The 19,753-nt window shown below is 45.2% G+C and overlaps 1 protein-coding gene across 2 annotated transcripts in view; it reads left to right on the top strand.

Moving 5' to 3' along the window:
• REL (REL proto-oncogene, NF-kB subunit) overlaps positions 1-19,753 on the top strand; it is a 38,825-nt gene that overhangs the window by 12,384 nt on the left and 6,688 nt on the right. For both annotated transcript variants that reach the window (XM_064647464.1, XM_064647463.1), the window contains 4 exons: positions 1,466-1,608; positions 4,266-4,414; positions 8,125-8,216; positions 18,786-18,926. In XM_064647464.1, coding sequence (XP_064503534.1) covers positions 1,516-1,608; positions 4,266-4,414; positions 8,125-8,216; positions 18,786-18,926 — 475 coding nt within the window. In that variant the 5' untranslated portion in view covers positions 1,466-1,515. The remainder of the gene's footprint in view (positions 1-1,465; positions 1,609-4,265; positions 4,415-8,124; positions 8,217-18,785; positions 18,927-19,753) is intronic.

The following is a 19,753-nucleotide window of genomic DNA, read 5'->3' on the forward strand; positions in this document are numbered from 1 at the left end:
TGGAACAGGCATTCAGGTTTTGAGGAGGCAGGTGTGGTTGAAGATGATCCCAGCCAAGAGCTGCTCTCTCACTGCTGTTCCACTGCTGGCTGTAGGTGTGTGACAGCTAAATGTGCATTCAGGTCAGACCAAGGTGACGTTTTGGGGATGTAGTTCTTTCCATCCCTTCTCTGCTTCTCTTGATCACTTTATCTTTTAGGTTATAATATTTTCCTACTTTGGGTATGAACTGCTGCAGCACTGGAAATGTTTTGTGACCAGCAAATCCCAGGCATAAAGTTCAAGCTTTGTGTTGGCAGCGGTACCTCAACCATTGTAGGTGCAGCACAAGAGAAGCCTTTATTAGGGAGTTAAGATTGCAACCCACCTCTTTGCCAAAACTTGTGTGCTGTGGACTCACAGGCTGTACAGACCTTGGGCAAAAGGAAGTAGGGGTTCTTTTACCCTTTTAGCACTTTCAATATATTTAATAACTGTTTTGCTTATTTACGCTGAAGTCCAAACACTTTTTTTCCAGTGCCGTGCCACAGGATATTGCCTGTCAGGTTTGTTTGTGATGCTCAGCCTTGCTTGAGGAGGATGCTATTACATGAAGATGACAGAGAGCTCAGTAGACATTTCCATAAGCTACGTTCTTCTGATCGTGTAGCACTATGATGATTCAACTTGGACAATATTTACTTACCCTCTCTTGTTTGTTTTTCACATGCCACCCCGCTGTTGTCACTGTTTGATTGACTGTCCTGTTTGATGTTCTCAGTGAGATCTATTAAATAGCTTGTTACTGTCTGGCAATAAAACATCACTTGAAAAGTACTTATGCTCTTGCTCAGTTAATGTCTTTCTAACCCCCCCATTTAAGAGTTCTGCTGGCTCTTATCCTCATCTGTCACCCGTGTTTCCTGAAAACCTCTCTTTTGACAGCTGCCCAATCGTTTTCCTGAGCTTTCATTGTCTGGGGAGATACTGCAACTAGAAACCAGCCCCGTGGGAGGTGGGCAGCTCAAAATGTAGAATTTGGTACAAGCAATCAGATATTTTCTGAGCTCCCAGTGATGATATTCAGCCCAGTGGGGTGGGGTATTTTTTGCATAATTTGCATAGTTTCTGCTGCGCTGTAATAGGAACTAAATCAATTCTGAGAAAACATCTTCACTTTCAGAGGACACTGGAGAGAATATAGTACTTGACAGTACCTGTATTTGGAGAAGACAGCCATTCTTAAAAGTGTATTATTCTTAAAAACATCAACCCTTCCCTCAAAATAATGATTTGTTTTCTGTTGCATAAAATCTCCTTTCATCGAACATCATCTTTCATCATTCATCTGCTTTCATCAAACATCTTCTACGATGGTTAAAAGAGACTAAGTTCTAGATGGGAGTCTAGAAATTCCAATTCTTGCATCTTCCGCTGCTTTTTAAGCTCTGCTGTGTCCTAATGTTGAAAATGTTTTGTTTTGAAGGTGGCCCTGAGCCCTACATTGAAATATTTGAGCAACCCAGGCAAAGGGGAATGCGCTTCAGGTACAAGTGTGAGGGAAGATCTGCAGGCAGCATTCCAGGAGAACACAGTACTGAAAACAATAAGACATTCCCTTCCATCCAGGTAAATACCACTTTTATCCATGAATTACCGTTCCCACATTAACGTGGTGCTTGTAGCTATGTGTTGGACTCCACACAGTAAATACAGTGCTTTTCATCTCACGTTCTGTGATTCTTTCCTTGACATGCAAATGGAGTTGCAGGAGAGTGGGAAAAGAGTTACTTGCTCCTGGTCATGAAATTATTCGCTTTCAAATCTACAAGAAGGGAGGTAGTTAACAAAGTGCTGCTGGAGAGGGGAATCAGTGAAGTGCCCATGGTCTGGGAACCATTCGTTGTCAGCTTTTTCTGAAGCCACTTTTGCTCTGCTTTCTTGGTTGTGTGTCTTGGGTCTGGGTTTATGATTTGGACTGCAGCATGAATTTTGGGAGGGCTTTGAAGGAGTTTGCCTACAGAATCTGAGAAGGCTTTGAAAAGCTGCTGGGCACAGCATGAAAGAAGGCGAATTGTGCGGCGATCGGGCTCTGCGAAAGGCACTGCCATGAGGTGTGTGGGGTTAGAATGGGGTACAGAGCTTAAAAATGAGCTGAGAAGGGGGAATGATGTGCTCAGAGAACCTGCCACGACGAGGAGTTGGGCGGTTGTGTTATGGTTAAGTTGGGAAATCCAGAATGAGGGGAATTCAGAGGAGCTCTGGCAGCTCTGATCGAAGCAGGGACAAGGGTGGAGAAAGTAGAGGGGGAATGGAAGCACTTTGTATGTGGGACAAAGGAATGTGTTGGAGATCCTGGACAGGTAGGGTAAGAGAGAAGAATTTCTGATCCCCTTTTCAAAGTTTTAAGTTGCCAGTGTTTCCTTGATCTCTTCCACCTGGGAGGAAGTCTTTCAGAGCTGAGATTAGAAGAGATATAAATGGGAATATAAATATAAATAAAAGACAAATATAAATGGGAAGTTAAGAGCACTTGCTGTCTTGTGCCCAGGAACAGAAGCTGTGTACCTGTGTTTGCAGTGTGTGCAAGTATAAAAAATACATGGAGCCAAAAGCAGAGTCTCTGGAATCACAGCAGAAAAAGCATGGATACAGAGGATGTGAAACTTGAAAAATATGAGATGTTTTAGGCTGAGGCATAAAAGCTCTTCAAGAGGGAGTGTTTGAGAAAGAGTATTGGCAGTCGTGTGTTGAGCAGCAGAGTGAGTCTCTACAACATAAAGCAACTGTGGAAGCTGGTCTAGCCCTGGAGCCAGAATTAGCAAGGGCAGATGCAAAGAAGAAGGTTCCCCCTTGACTATCACAGTGCCAGATTTGGTTAAGGAATGCAGGAAATGGAGATCTGCCAGACTCTCATTTTTTCAGCACTCTGCCAATTGAACAAGGAACTGTGTAGGCTGTTGGCAAGACTAAAGGCTTGCACAGACTCTCAGCCTAAATCTGTGTCAGGGCACAAGCTGAACAGGCAGTATAAACCCTTGATTCCTCTTATCTTGCACTGTGCTGCACTCAAAGACCAGCCAGAACCCAAAGGGGAGGTGGGACATGGGTAGGTGACTGTGCAATCCTGGCGAAGTTTGTTCTTTTTTAAAGGTGACTGTTGATGACAGAGCTGATTGTTACCAATAGCAGGTGATTTCTAGGTGAATTCCTGCCTCCCTGAAGCCCGTAGGAGGCTTTAGTGCTGATTAGGTGCCAGGGGAGTCCCCTCTAGAGGTGGAAACATCAATGAGGATGAGAACAGAGGGGCCAGGAAGAGATTAAATTTCGTGGTGCGGTTACGAAGATGAACATCAAGGAGGAACTGGAGAACCAACAGCAGCCAGATCAGGCTTCAAGTTCAAGGGGCTGGGTGTGAAATGAGGGAGAAATGACGTAATAGTTGAAGAAACTGAAGGGTGATGGAAGTATTATCTTAAGGGTAAAAAGTAACAGTGGGTTGTATGAAAGCTGAGAGGAGCCAAATTGGAGAGTGAGAGCCAACAGATGATGGAAGCTAGAAGAGCACAGGTCAAGTCAAAGATCTGAGATGCTGGCTGAAAAGGATGTATGATGGATCCTTGGATTTTCAGGAGGAGGAAAGAAGGGGCTGAAGGAGGAGAACTGTTAGTTACAGGGCAGGGGAAGTGGAGGAGGAGAGCTCGCCTCTGCACAAACGTGTGCCCGAGCAAGTCTTGTCTTTGCTTTCAAGTTGTTGTGCGTCAAACAATTTAGGCCAAACTGTTTTTCCTTCTTTTTTTTTTTTTTTTTGTTGCACTCCCCCACACTGGGTGACTTCACTGGTAGCTGTCAGCACCAGGCTGCTTTCATGCACCTGAGAAAGGTGTGTTGAATTAGGCTGACGAGCGCTGGGAAGTAGGAGCTTGAGAATTTGGTACTCCCCTGCTTGAGTTGTAAGATTGAATATTCGTCTGAGAATTAGTTAGAAAAAACCCCAACAACCTCAGTGGGGTTTGTGTCATGCTGTGTCTGTTAAGATCCTCTTTCACTGCTTAGTGTTCATGCACTGGTAGTATCCTTATCCCTGAGACCTTAGGAGTTTTTTCCTAAGGTTTTGGATGTAGACTTGTTCTTCAGGAAGCATATCTATGTGGTCCCCTACGTAGCTCTCGTGTTTCTTCCACAGAGGATTTCAAGATAAAATGTATTTTTTGTTACTTGTGGGAGCTTTCGCCTCGATATCTGAAATCTAGAAAGTATCTTGTATTTATTTTTTTTTTTGGTAGATTCTGAACTATTTCGGAAAAGTCAAAATAAGAACCACATTGGTGACAAAGAATGAGCCCTACAAGCCACACCCTCATGATCTGGTTGGCAAAGACTGCAGAGATGGCTACTACGAAGCCGAGTTCGGGCCAGAGCGGCGAGTCCTGTCGTGAGTAATGGTGTTGCTTGGGAGTTTGATTAATTATGCAAGTGATTTGCTAATCTTGTGTTTTAAAACTCAGACTAATGATTAAAAGAGCAATTAGAATGCTGTCTTTGCTGTAGTTTACTAATCCATCCCAGGGAGAGGGCAACTTCTCTTTGAAGTATTTCCTTCTTTTTTGGCACCACACACGTGCTTTTTCTTTCCTGTCACCTTTTTTTTTATTCATTCTCCCAATATCTGTCTCCTTTTCCTTTCTCCCACTTTTAGTTACTTTTTTAGTCTTGTTCAGTAACACATCTTACTCTTGAGCATGACTCTTTGCTACATGTGAAAAGGATGAGTAATAGAATGGGTAACAGTGTTAGAATTAGTACTTCAGGGTGTTGAGGGAAGTTCACATCTTCCATGGAAATTATATTTGGGCTTTCTGGAGAAAGTTTGTACTGGCTGGCTGTCATGTAATTTAGAGGGTAGTGGTTGTGACACATCTAGAGGTGTGTTAGTGGCTGTCACTGTTGTTGCTGTTTGTTTGGGTTGGGGTTTTTTTAAGTGAAAATACAGATTCTACTCAGTCCCTGCTGTGTAGAGCAAGTGTGCAGGGGAAGGATCTATCTGCTTGTGGGTGTAGTACGGAAAATTCAGGCTGTGTAAGAGATGTGCTTCTCAGTTCTATTAAGAATATCTCAAATACAGTTGTATTTGATGGCATTTTCTGTGAGCTTACCAAGTCTTGTATAACAAAATAAAAGCAGAACGAATGCAGCAAATGTGGAGTGATTATTGCCAGAGAGGGGAATTTAGAACTGACAAGCTGTTTGTGGGTCACAGTTTGCAATGCAGTGAATTTGGAAGCAGGCTGTTGCTGTGGGGTAAACGTAACTGAGCTGGGAAGAAAATCAGGTAGATATTTCAGTGTATAAGTGGCTCTCACACACAGCTCTGAGGCTGCTGGGATTCTGTTTGTGTCAGTGGAATTCCTCTGTGTTCAGTGGAGTTTAGTCAGTAGGACACTATGAAAGGAGAGAGAGCTGAGACACATCTGTTTGAAGGTGGTGGTTGCCTGATGGTGACACAAGCAGTGGAGATGCTTCTCCAGCATCCAGCCCAGGCTCCAGGGATCCCGAAGGCACCTCGGTGCGTTCCGGTGGCGCGGAGCATGTTGGTATGCAAATATCCCAAACTGTTGAGGGCCATTGCACCTTCCCCTGACCATCCACTCACCAGCTTCCTGGTCAAGGAACTTCCACTCACAAGCTTCCTCAGCCAAGGTCAAAGGGAGTCTGCTGTTGTAGCTCATCCCACTTCCTCCCCTCAGCTCTGTGCCTTCTCATCCGCAGCAAAAAAGCCGGATTGCTTAACGCCATTTCTAGGTTTGTTTTACAAAACAGCAGGAAGACTCTGGTGATTGTTCTTCCTCTTAGCATTTTCTTGCACAAGGTTGAATGTGTAAGCATGAGGCAAGCCTGTCAGAGAGGCCGTTATAATGCCAGAAAACACTGGGATGCTCTGCAAATGTTTATTTGCAGATTTTGATGTAATCTCCGTTCTTTGACACGATGCCACGTCTCCATTTCTCTTCAGGCACTGGTGCTTGTTTGCTTTATCCGTGAATTCTTCTCACTATTAGGGTTTAAGCCTCTCAGTTTCTTACAGAACACTAAGTGGGCTACTTTCCCTTAATTGATAATGGGAAACTGTCAGCCTTGAGCTTGACATTGGAGGTGGGAGGAGACTCCAGACATTCCCTTTGAAATGTTTCCAGCATCAGTACACTCATTTTTTTAACAAATCATTGGTTGCTTTAAGATGAAAGAACAGCATGATCCATAATTGGATCTGGATGTTTAAAGTCATTTTCCTTTTTGTGGCTGGTGACTCAATCTTCACATTCTTCTCTTCAAGTCCACGTTGGAGAAAAGCCTCATCCAATACTTAGTGAGCAGGAGATGTCCTCTCTCACTGGTGATTCTGGCTCTCTGCTCCTACTGAGCATCCCAAGTGGAGCAAAAATCCAGTTGTTGTTTTTTTTTTTCCCCTTTCAGTAGAAGTGGAATTATTAATCACAGATTTTGGGCTGCTCTGACTAATTGCTCTGCATTGTGCTGTTTGAAATTCCCCGTGTTTTAAAGTTCCCAAAGCATTTTGTTCTGCCTGTGGAACAGTGATCTTTGTACTGCTGCCCAAATTTGATCAGAGCCCTCCCTGGCCGAGACATCAAGGCAAGAGTTTGAATGTTGCAGCTTGTGGGGCTGCCTGTGTACTCAGATTCTTACTTCCTAGTTTGCTGTCTCTCTACATGGATGATATCATAGTTTTTTTTAGATGTTTTTCATTTTTTTTTCTCTCTCTCTTCCTACTTCTCCCTCTGCCTTCTCGTTATCTCGGCTGCTTCCTGTCAGCTCACGTCGATGTGAAACCCCACAGCCCTGCTGGGGTTCTCAGAGTTCCTCCTCTGGCCCAGCCCTCTGCTCAGCAATAGTTAAACAGACACTTTCACTGTGACAGCACAGCTTTAGAAAACATTTATAATCTGAGAGTTTTGGGGTGCTGAAAAGCCTCGTTCTGTCCACAGGAAGCTTTGTTTGGGGATATAACGTGGAAACTTCCATTGGCTTTGAAGTGTGCTCCAGGCAATCTCTGGAGTACACTGGGTATTCTGGAGGGGGGAAAAAAAGTGATGTGTGCTGTAATCAAGCCCTAAAAAAAACTACTTCCTACAAGAGCAGGTGGAAATAGGATTGGCCATCCAGGTGCAGTTCCAATCTTGACTGTCATTCCTCTGTGCACTCCTCTAGTGAACAGAGGTTCTGGAAGTGCAGCCTGATGGCAGAGGATTTGGGAACCTCTGAACAGAGCATATTGGGCACAGACAAGGGAGTTTAATTTCCTTAAACCTAACATCATGCCAGGATGGTCTCGTTCAGGAGAGCAGTGTTTGGAACGAGGAGGATCTTTAGGTGCAGTAGGTTTGTGGAGTTTCAAAGGAAGGGAAATGGCTGGTGCTTCTGGAGAAGGATGCCTGCTGGCACAGCCCATCTTCAGAGCTTTATTGTCACATCATGAAACACAGATCATTTTTTTAATTTTTTTTTTTTTTTTTTTACTTCCTGCTTTACATCCACTCAGCTTTGATGATGTCATGGTTTTTCCATGTGGGAAAGAGTCAGCTCGCCTGGGACTCCCCCCACCTCCTACATCAGGGTGACCTGCACTTTTATGCAAATAAGGAAGAGCTGCAGCTCTTCAGAACTTTTCCATAACTATGTGAGATTTAAAAACCTGTTTTGACCTGTTTAAGAAAAAAAAAAACAACCTTTAAAATAGTGTTTGAAATTTATATTCCCTGATAAAAGCAGGAGAGTAAATCCTTTAACTAATGCAAATTAGCAGGTTTATTGATTACAAAAATAATCGTTGCTATAAATTGCCTGAGTATTTAACTTTTTAATCACTGTGGGTTTACTGCAGAGTAATTTTTAATATAGAAATATATATTCTTAATAAGGAATATAAATAGAATTTTAGCATTTTCACTTCTGTTTCTGCCCTTGCTTTAGGAAAAACAGCATCCCTGCTTTTCAGAGCTTTTACGCCCTTCTCAAAATTCATTCCTTACACTGTATCTTATCACACTAATCAACATCAATTAATTTATTTAATATTCTACGCCGAAGATGCTGCTAGTTGCTGAAATCCTGTCACATGTGCTTCAGTTTTCAGAACTTGGGCATTCAGTGTGTGAAGAAGAAAGACCTGAAGGAATCGATTTCTTTACGAATCTCCAAGAAAATTAACCCTTTCAATGGTGAGTGGAAATGAAAGCAGCTGGTTCACTTGGCAGGGTGGTGGTGGTTTCTTTTGTCCTGTCCTGCCTTTGCTTCTGTGGTGGAGCTTGATTTTTTTTTTCCCCCCACCTCCCCCCCAGAAATCCCTTTCTGAGAAACAGTCTTCCCCTTCTGTGTCCCTCCCAGTCTTTCTTCCCTGTCATCACACGATGAATCTATTTGGGTAGTTGCCCTTTTCTTTTTATCATTACTGTTTAATTTTTTTAATTCCCAGCAGCAATCTGAGTGGCTGCTTGGACAGAAGGAGTGGGATAGCAGCAGAAATGTTTCCTGGAAACGTCTACAAGTGCCTTGGGAATTGAATTCCCCAGTTTTGGCAGGGATGAGAATAAAAGGCTGAATTAGCATAACTCTGCAACAACTTAAGCCAGTACAAATCTCATTTGCCACTGTCCCATCTCTTCTCTTGCTGTGACCCTGGTGGCTGTGACCCCTCAGGCAGTTCAGGGGCTGAGAGACCTCTTGGAGTTGCCCTTTACTTGATTTTTTTTTGTTTTTTACAGTGTGGGAGCTGGTCCAGGCACTCAGAAATCCACAGCAGGACTATGATAGCAAGGCCAGGTTGGACAGGGCTTGGAGCAGCCTGGTCTAGTGGAAGGTGTCCCTGCTCATGGCAGGAGGTTGGAAATGAGATGATCCTTAAGATTTCTTCCAATCCAAGCCATTCCATGATTCTGTGACTGGTCTCAGTCAACTCTGAGGCAGGTCATGCTGCCACAGAACCACACCTGGCAGGGCCTCCCCACAGGGTTTTGTTTGATGTGACGACTGATCTGTGGGCTGCTCTCAAAAAGAGTCATCCTGCTCTTCCCTCCATCCCTGCTCACACACTCCCACCGCTTCCCTCACACCACTCTGGCTGCGTGGCTACGTGGGGAACGGGCTCAGCAAGTTGCTCCAATGGAAAACCAGCTTGGGAAAAAAAAAAAAGTGGTTTCCCCTCAGATCAACTTGCTAAACCAATTAATCTCACAGCCATAGAAGTGCCAAGTTCGGTGCACAGAGGGGATGGGGAACACGCCGCGAATTTTTGGGCCAACTAGAGTGAGACCAACACATTCAGAATGCAGGCACAGCTGGGGGGAATGAGGTGAAAACATAAATACCCCCAAACTGTTAGTTCAGTATTGTGAATGCAGTCATGTATTTGCTTAAGTGTGGCATGAGCTTGGAGATTTTCCAAATGCTTTTACTTTTTTTTTTAATACCCACAGAATTCTGGCTGTATTCAGACAAGATCCTTCTTGGAGAGATAACAGCTGGATTTCTGGCTGCCTTTAAAGTGTGCCTGAACTGGGACAGAAAAAGAACTACGTAGAATTTATTACAGAATGAGAAATGTCTGAGATGTTTCTCCTAACTTTAGAACAGCCCCACTGAGTCAGGTTGATGGTCCCAGTGACCCATCTAAGCAATTATCTTAGTTATGATAACGAGTACAAAAAATAGCACAAACTGTTTTGACACAAGTTTAGTTCATGAGCACAATTTAAGCATTTTAAGGGTTTGAATTATGTTGCCTTGACTCAGCCAGCTGTACCTTGATTTCAAACAATAGAAGGGGAACTCTGCTGTAGAAGGAAGTAAAGTTTTACAGTTGTTGGCACTTAACTCCACACTCACTAATCATTTTTGGGCGATTGCAGCAGGTTGCGCTTGGTAGTATCTGGGCAGATCCTGGGATGCTTCCTGCCAGCCCAGCAGTGGAGGAGGCCAAATTCCTGCCCTGGCAGCAGGGGAGAGCCTGCCTGGGTGACACACAGGGCAGCACCCTACTCTGGGCATGGGCTGTGCTGAGAAGGGGCCGCTGGCAATCCCCGCCTGCGTCATCGCCTCTCGGCGCATGTTAACGTGTCAGCACAAAGCAGAGCCACTGGGGAGCAGCCTCCAGGGCAGTCTCACGCTGAGCAGAGTCCAGAAAGGCATGGGACCAAGGTTTTATTAGAAACAGGGTTAGTGACAGGAATATTTTTATGTGTTTATTTAGTTGATCAAAACAGGACTTGGTGAGCAGCAGTCACCGCAGTGCTCGCTGCTTGATAAGGTTGAAAGTTTTATGTATGGATTTAGTTTGTTTTATAAGGTCAGAGGAGTGTTGTTACATTCTCCAGGATTGTGCAGCTCTGTTGTATCCATCCTGCTTCGTGCTTTACCTTTGTGTCTTCAGAAGGGCATCTGAATTCTCTGTTTTGAGACATTTTGGAGTTGTGCATCCTTAAGCAGGTCGCAAGTTGGTGTTACTCATTTCTTGTAGGAACATCATCAAAGAAACTTCATGGAAAACCAGCCTTCAGGGCGTTGGTGTGTTGGTTGTCTTTTCTTTTTCTTTCTCACTTTCTTCTGGAACAAACAGGCCGTGTCCTGAGTCTCCTTTCAGGGCAGAGTTTCAGCACTGACCCTGTTAACAGATGCAAAGTGCCTCTGGCCTGCCAGCATGTGCATTACTTGCCTTGTTGGTAAGGGATGAAGTAATAGCAAGGCGTGGGTCCACAAAGTTGCATTCCAAACTTCCTTGTGTAAAGGGCCCATCACCTTCCAGTGAAGCCCGGATGCCACAGACAACTGGGATGGCAAAGGGGGAGAGTAAATCCCAACAGCTGCTCCCTGGTGGTGTCATCCCTCCTCCCTGCCTTCCTGCACCGTGAGTGGGAGTCACCGTCAGCAGCCACAGGGAGTTGCTTGGTTGAGCTGTGTGGGATTTAAGATTGCTTTCTCCAGCACTCTCACCTGTACTGTTGAAACGACTGATGCCTATCTCTGAATTCCTGGATGATGGGAAGTCAGAGTTTGCAGATCAGGCTGCGTGCCAAGCTGGAGATATCTGTGTTGGGGTAATTCTGGAAGTGTACCTGTAAGGCTGTCTCCTTGGGAATTCCCACTGTTAGCTGGCAGCATTTACCCCTGGGGACGTTCAACGCAGGCTGTACAAGCTGTGTGCATTCACTGAGTTGCAATGGGACGACTTGCAATTGGGTTGCTCCTCTTTTGTTAGCCTTGTTCGAGGGAGAAACTGCTGTTTCCACACAGTGTTTGTGATCTGTTGTGTTCCCAAAGTACATCCCATATATTTTTGTCCTCTAACAATCTGAACAATTCTAGAAATCCCTTTTGTCTCTCATCCCTGAGCACTCCAGGGAAATGGGGCACGGTGCCTAACGTGGAACTAGGCCTCCTTGGCATGATGATGATATAAATAGCCCGGCATGGAAGGAGCAGAGTTACTCCTCCAGTGGAGCTGGTCCATGTCTGCTTTCTATGGTGTTTGTTTTCTTTTAGTAGCTGTTGAGTTGTGCCATATCCTTGTCTTCCCATGCACTGTCTGATGTACAGCCAACTCAAATTAAAAGAAGAGCCAGTTTTCAGTTAAGAGCTTTTGTGAGTGGGTGTGACTTGACATAGAGACAACAATTGAGTTAATAACAGCTCGAGTTAATTATCAATGAGGAAAAGCCCTAAGTGTTTTCTTTAAATTTAGGGGAAAACTGTACTTAGTGCAGCATTACAGAGGACTGACCTTTTCCTAGCCAAATGCATGAAAACCCTGGGCTTGCCTTGGAGAGAGAAACCCAGAGAATCACCGAATTTCAGGCAGATCATCAAGAGGGTGAAAACAAGCTTTCCCTGGAGCTTGACACGGGCTTAAAGGTCTTGTTCCTTTGTGCTCGCTCTGGCTATAAGCGTGTGGTTCTTTTTCGGGCTCCCCTGCACCCCGCAACTAAAAACGCGGCTCCGTAGCCTCCGCGGTCTTTCCTTTCCTTTGCCGTTTCCCCTTTCCGCCCGCGGGCAGCTGACCCCGCGTCGGCTCCGCGCTCGTCACCGGCTCCGCTGTGACGCCCCCTCCACGCCTCTGCTCTCACACTCCGCTTCCTGCCCACACTGACACCCTCCCCGCAGCTTCCCTTCGGGCCCTGTGCCGCTGCATCCACGAGATCCCCTCTCCTCTGACGCCACTCGCCCACTCCGCCAGGATCCCCCCTCTCCAGCCCACCCCAAGCCTGCTTTAAAGTTGCCCTTTTTAGGGAGGTTTGTGGGGTTCTGTGAGCAAAGAAGCAAAATATTGTGAACCGAGGGAAGACTCTTACAAGAATCCATGAGCTGGGAATGGATTGAAGTTGTCCGCTGTAATGAGTGCCTTGGGTATTAAAAGAAACTTTAAGCTTCTTTTCTCGAATTAAAACAAATGTGCAAACCCCCAGCTAAATTCTCTGGCTGAAAATCCTGGTGAGAGTCGTCAGCTTTTCAAAGAGGCAACCTCACTTGAGGAAAGCTCCATGTCCTGATGGTGACATGACTGAGAGCTCCATGTTCTGATGGTGACATGACATGATCTTAGCACTCAGCTTTGGAAAGCCCTTTGTTCTCTCGTTCCTCCTACAAGTCCTTCTCTCTGTTTATGCTGAAATGTGTATATTATTAATCTAAAGGACAGCCCCTTCTGAAATTGTTTAAAAAGGAGAAGGAAAATTACCAAGTAGACAAAAAATGCTGACTTACTTTTTTTTTGTAATATAAACAGAAACTGCTAAAAAATGTACAGAAGCTGGTATGTTCACTTAAATCTGTTCCAGTTTTGCCTTTTTCAGATTGAACTTGAAACAGGAAAAGAAGCCAGAGAAACATTGTCTAGGCAAAACAAGCACTGAGTTTTAGAAGTTTTAATTTATTTTCCCAGGTCTTGCATTGGCTTTTATATGAGGCCAAGCCATTTGTCTTCCTCACGTCTCTTTCTTCTGTGAAACATGGAAATGTATCCGTAGCAGTTTGGGCATTTTTGATGTAGGTTGGCATCTGAATTTTAGTTGTTTGCACTCATCAACCCCCTGAAGACTTTGGTTTTTAAAAACTGAGCGTTGCTGGCACACGCTCTGTTTCGAGGTACATGTAAAAGTTGCTCTTTTCTTCTGCATGATTGATTGAAAATTATCTTTTTGTGAATCTCAGAGGTATAGAACCAGGCATGGATGTGCTGGGAGAAGAAATATAGTGCTGCCATGGTCCTTCCCTCCCCTTGTTTCCAGCTTCATCAGGACTCTTTGTCAGGATCTGTAGTGACAGGATGAGTGTTCAAACTGAAAGAGGGGAAATGTAGGTTAGTTATATGGAAGAAATTCTTTGCTGTGAGGATGGTGAGGCCCTGGCACAGGTTTCCCAGAGAAGCAGTGGATGCCCCAACCCTGGAAGTGCCCAAGGCCAGGTTGGATGGGGCTCTGAGCAACCCAGTCCAGTGGAAGGTGTCCCTGCCCATGGCAGGGGGTTGGAACTGGATGAACTTTAAGGTCCCTTCCAACCCAAACCATTCTATGATTCTGCCTCTTGGGAGATGCTGACAGATGGATTTATGACTCTGGATGTGCAGCTGAACAGCCTGGCTTGTCATCCAGTGCTGTGTGTCCAGGTGCTGAAGCCCAAATGGAGCACAGTGTTCTGCTGTTGGCATCAGGGAACTAACAGCACACTGGGATGTCTCTTTGCATGTGGCTCATTTGGAAAGAATTAAACTAGCTGGTGAGGTCCTTTTGAGCTGTGTGGAGTTCAGCTACAGGAGACACCAGTCAAACACTTGGGCAGCTCAGTGTGTGTTGTGTTTCTTGTCTGCTGTGGGGCTTCCCAAGGCTCCACTGGCACAGCTGTGGCTGCAGTGTGGATGTAGGCTGGTGGGGGTAAGCTGGATCTGAAATGCACCTCCCAGGCACCAGGAGGGACCTGTGACTTGCAGGCCATGTCCCTGACTGTTTGAACCTGGCATAAATCAGCACCAGCACTGGAAGAGGCAGCCCTTCCTTTCCCTGCATCCGCTTCCCCCAATTCCCTTGCGCCAGGGCTACCTGTCGTGGGAACCAGCTGGCTGAAAACAAGCCTTTTCCTCTTTCCTTCTGGCAAGATAGTTCTGAGCCAGACCAGTTCCTTGATCTGATTCACCACATGAGAGCTAAGCCCAGCCTAAGAGCAGCGCTGGAAAGGTTGGGCAGAGCCAGCCTTTGGCAGCAAAACCTTTGGCGTGGACCGAGTTAGACTGCCCAGTCGGTATCAGGGCCAGGGGGGGTATCTTTGTACTCCAGGAGCAAAACCCTTGGGGCAAACCACCTCTGTGTCATCCCTTAAACGAAACTGAGCTCCCAGCGTATCCCTAAATTAAAAACCCTCATCTGCGTAAGAGAGGAACAGCTCATGGTGGTTATTAATGATGTGTGTTCCCCAGCCATCTCGGGCTGGTTTGGTTTGTGGGAGGTCGTTCTCTTTGACACCTCACGTGCCCCTGCAGCCCCTCACCGAGAAGGGAAGGTCACAGAGCCCTCCCCGAGTGTGTCACGCCACATCCTTTGCCCTGGAATTTTCCACGCAGGTTGAGATGCTCAAGTCCCCCCAGCTCCACCCACTCCAGGTTTCTGACATCATTAGCTGAGTGGAGGGCTGTGTGTGAGGGACCTGCTGTCTGATCAGATGTCACGTTATCAGACAAAAAAACAAACCCTTGATCATTTCTCTTCAGTGTTCAGAATAAACTTTCGCTTTCCCTGCAGCATCACCTTATGGGTGAACATCAGAGCCCTTCATCCCCCAGTAATTTCATCAGATAAATGGTATTTTATGGGCCTTGCTGGATGTTGAAGGCTGATAAACTACTAAAAAACTATAACTAGAAATTAATAGGAATAAATAGGAGATCTGATATTATCAGCATCTTTCTTTTGTGTCTGCACTTGGACTTGCATGATGGTGGATTGGACCCAGAAAGTCTCCAGTTCTGAATTACAGAGGCAAATCCAGCAAGTTCTCAGTGGAATCCCAGCAGAGCATCTCTGGACTTTGGAGCCAAAATCTGGGAGACAGGGACAACCCAAACTTAATGCCTGTGTCACATGAGCTGCCTTTGTCACATTGGAAGTTCACTGTTTAGCTCATGTGGGATGTTTTTCTGCCCCCATTGGGACTGTATCAGTCTCTTCCCATATTAGCAGATAATGGATTAGGGAATTATTTCCAAGATAATTATTTAAGTTGGGGAATCAGCATTTTGTTCTGAAGAGTTGTAAACAGATTTATAATGAAAGGATTCACCAGTTGTTGCAGCCCCTTTTTGGATGAACAGCGAATCCTCCCTGGGTTTGACTGTAACTCCGGGTACTGCTTTGGAAATCCTATTGCCAGAACTGTGGTGGGTGGGGTTGGGTTTCTTTTGCTGGGTTTCTTATGGATTTTTTGACAGTATTCTCCCTACTTGGAGTTTAATTTTGTAAAATACTATTTTGATCTCCATGTGTCCGAGTTGCTGTGTGTAACTTTGGAATGCTCTTCCTTCCACTCGTAAAGCAGCTGTACTTACAAGCAGTCCTTGTGTGCAGAGATAACTACAGAAAAAGAATTCCTGCCAGGTTAAGGCCATTTTTTTTTTTTTATTAGATTGGGCCATCAGAGGAACGTACCTCGACTGTTGGTTGGGTTCCAGCCCTTTCGGTTGGATTCATGTGAAGAAAGTAAGGTGTGGTACCACACAGCAGGCAGAAGAGGAAGTTGAACTCTTGCCAAAACTGGAGTATTTATTCCCTTTTTTCTATTCATGTGTTGTGTTGGAGCCTTTTTTTGCTCTGCCTGCCCCCAACACACCGCGTCGGGCGACGATTTTGCTTCGCTGCTTCCAGTGAGCTCCTGGTGCAGAGCTTGATGGAGTGGCTGCTCCTCTCCTCCGGTACATACCGTTCCCAAAATCTTCGACAGCGTTTCCTAACTTTAATAACTTCAGGTTTGTCAGGTCTAACCCCGTCTGTTGTCCTTCTGTGCAGAAGTTGGTGGAATAACGCGGAATGACACGACCATCCTCCGGCCGGCCGTGCTCCAGGCATTAGTCAGGGTGTTTGTCTGCCTGGGTTTTGTTTGCTTTTAATATTCTCAAGGTGTCAGCCAGCACCCATTCCAAGGTAGTGGCTGCTGCCAAATGGACTTCAGAGGGAGCAGAATTAGATGTCTGTCCAAAATAACAACATTTGATTTTGTTTGGATGATTGTCTTTAATGTTTTGAAATCGATGAAAGCTCTTTATTTATATGAATGTGGAATCTGGTGTCTCTGTTTTTTTTGTTGGTTTGTTTTTTTTTTTTTTTTTAAAGCATGTCATCACAAGATGGAGTTGCAGCTGTCTTGTTCTTCTTTTTTGCTCTGTTATGTTCTTCTTGTCTGGTTAAAAATAGCCCGGGAGGAATCACTCTCGACTGAACACTTCCTCTTTCAAACTACAGATTTTTTTAATTTTATTAAATCATTTATAAAAGCATGCAAATTAGGAGCAGTGGGTTTTGCTGTGATACAGTGTGTATACAGCAGTTCTGTCCCTTGCCATTCTTGGCACACCACTCCTCTCCCACATCAGGTGTTGAACAGATTTATTGGGAATTTGCGCAAGTTCGTAGCGTAGGAACTGATGTCACTTGAATGTCAGCATTGGTAATTTTCTCCATAATGCTGTATTTTTGCATTTGGAGAGTTCTCTTAAACTCTAATTCTGCTGTTACTTGTTTCTGAGGAAGAGGCACGTTTCCCTGTGGAAAACACAGAGCTGGGGCTCCTTTAGCGTGAGAGAGACTTGGTTGTACAACCACAAAGTCCTCACTTCTGATTCAGGGTCAAAAGCCAGATGCAGATTTTGTGCTTGCCTTCCATCTACAGATTGAGGCAAAGGTATGGAATCTCTGTGCTCAGTTTGACTGTAGAGAGGTTTGAAATTTGAGCACCCCTTGTGTCTCTGGAAGGATCCTCGTGGTCACCGATGGCTAACGTGGCACACGAATGTAAGCCGTGATGTCAGGGTGTCCTTGGGAGCTGCCCATGATGTCAGAACATGGATTAGAGCTGCTGTCCTGATATCCCTTCCTCAAGGAGCAGCCTGGAGAATACACCTTTCTTTTTGTATTCTCTGGCTCAGGCTGTATCAAGAGGCTGTTGGGCTGCGGAGTCGGTCAAATCCGAGTTAGGCTGCAGAGTCTGTTCCAAACCTGTTTTTTGAAGATCCTCTTTCAGGAGTGCACTAAATCATAAAACTTTGTGTGTCTGGTAGCACAGTCAGCACCAGCCTGCCAAGTGCTCAGTGGCAGAACTCCCCTGGGTCTCACCACTTCTGAAATTCACCCAGTTGTTGCTTAGTTTTGTGTATTTGTCTTGAAATATTGCAGATCACGGCCTTGTGAAGGGGAAAGGTGACTTGATTTCCTTTTGCAGTACAGACCAGGAGAAACTGAGATACTCAGAGCCCCAGAAAGACTCAAAATGCCAGTGGAAAGTATTCTGAGCTCATCACACTTATTATTTCACACTATCAGAAGGTAAAAGGAAGAAATCATTCAAGTGGGCATTGTGGAATCCCACTCGTGGCAGGGTGGAGACCAAGCCAGTGATAAATGTTAAAAGGTCAGAGCAAGCAATCTAATCATTGCAGTGTGGTCCCCAGACTTCTTGTCACAGCCACACTTGATCTTTTATTTTTGCAAGAGGCCTTTGAAAGGGCAGGGGAGGGAGTGAATGGAGAGGTGGTGATCTGGTGACTTGGCACGTGCTCACTTTGGGTAATTGTGAGGCGTGTGAAACTGTGCTGAACTGCTGCTCAGAAAGGTTTTGGGAAAGAGAAACACTTGCAATGATTTTAATTATCAGTACTTGCACTTAAGTGAAATTAAGTCAGTGTCTCGTTTTGCCAGCACTGAATGTCATCATAATGATTTAATGTCAGACCTTCAAGGAAAGCATTGAGTTCAGAGGGGGCTGCTTTTCCTGGGAATGCGGGAAATGTTCAGTAATGATAACCCAGGTCCTGTGACTCGTAATTTAAAGTAAGGAAAGAGTGAACAAAACAGAAATGCTGACTTTGGGTTATGTATGGCTGTGTTTTACACTGGGAGGAGCAAGCGAGGAAACAGATCCCTTCCAACAAGGGTTTTCCTCTTGCATTACAAAACTATATCCTAATGATTCCACCAGAAGGTACAGAAGCGACACAGATGGTGATGGGGTGAGGAGGTGGTTTGTGCTGTTTCAGCTTCATTCTTGCCCCAGGAACTGCCTTCTGATTCTTCTTCCACCTCAGTTTTTAGAGGAAAATAACAACATCATGTAACCAGAGTCTCTCACTGCTGCAGAAAATCTTCAGCGAGGACCTAATGCTTCTTTGTACCAAAATATTTCTCTTCAGTAGCAACATTGATTTTGTAAATTTTACTATGCACAAATAAGAGAGAAAACCATTCAGGGAGTGTCTTTTAAACCACAGATACATGAAACTGCTCTGGCTGGCAAGGTGAGGAAACCAGATGCAAGGAACAGCTGGAGAACTCGGGACAGTCGAGCCTTGTTCAGTGCAGGGGAAGCTTTAAAGGTTTTGTATCACTTGCTGCGAGCAAGGAATTTATTGGCAGGCACTACAGGCACGTTTGCTTGGGCAACACCATCTCTTTTACTAGTGGAGATTCATCCCTGATTTGGTAGAGAATTACTGCTGGTTCTGATGACTAATCCTCAGTCTTGTCCTTCCTTCTGCTGTTCAGTGCCTGAGGAGCAGCTGCACAACATCGACGAGTACGATCTCAACGTCGTCCGCCTCTGCTTCCAAGCTTTCCTCCCAGATGAGCATGGCAACTACACCATAGCCCTTCCTCCTTTGATCTCCAACCCCATCTATGACAATAGTAAGTACCAGCACAGTCAGATGTCTATTTTTTTTGTGCCCCTCTTTGTTTTTCTTCTCTGGCTTGGGATGAGAAGTGCCAGGTCTGGGTCAGTTTTGGGTCGCTTCTGTGGCTTGGGCCTGCCGGGTGCGTGTCTGACACGGGGCAGGTCACAGTGAGCATGACTTCAAACATGATCCCAGGGTGAAGTGTTGGCCAGACAGAGTCAGAATTGGCTGTCACATCCATGGACTCACACACAGGTGTGTTTTCAGCCCTTACTCATGGATAGCAGCAATGACTGCACAGAAAGGCCCGTTCCTGATGTGCCACATGATTTAAGTCATAGTAGTGAGATGGATGGCTGCCTTCAGGCTGGTCTGTTTTCCAAGGGAGTCCTCTAAAGCCTGTTTGTGCCCTTGAGGAGTCTTGCCTTTGCCTTGTGAGGGCTCTGGAATGGAACTTGAGAGATTTATCTGAGTGGGAAACTGTCTTAAGGCTTTTATATGCCTTTTGTATTCCAGTCAGCTGCTGTTTCATTGTATAGGTGGATAATGGGGGAATCTTGGATCATGCTCTGGGAGGGTGCAGAAGTACATAAAACCCTCCTTCTTGACACTGTTTTCCACAAAACTGGATGTCTGTAGGGCTTTGCCAGGTCACTGCAGCTGAGGATTTTAGCCCTCGGGGTGTGCTGGGCTTCTCTCCTGGAGCAGAGTAGCAAAAGAACTCTCGATCCTCAAAAACTTTCCTGCAGTGCTTTTTATTTCTGTAGCACAAGTATTTCCATGCTAAATACTTAAGGTCCCTATTTTAGCAGAAACTCCTGAATAAAATGAGATCTGTGT

The sequence above is a fragment of the Pseudopipra pipra genome, chromosome 3, assembly GCF_036250125.1.
Source record: "Pseudopipra pipra isolate bDixPip1 chromosome 3, bDixPip1.hap1, whole genome shotgun sequence".
NCBI lineage: Eukaryota > Metazoa > Chordata > Aves > Passeriformes > Pipridae > Pseudopipra > Pseudopipra pipra.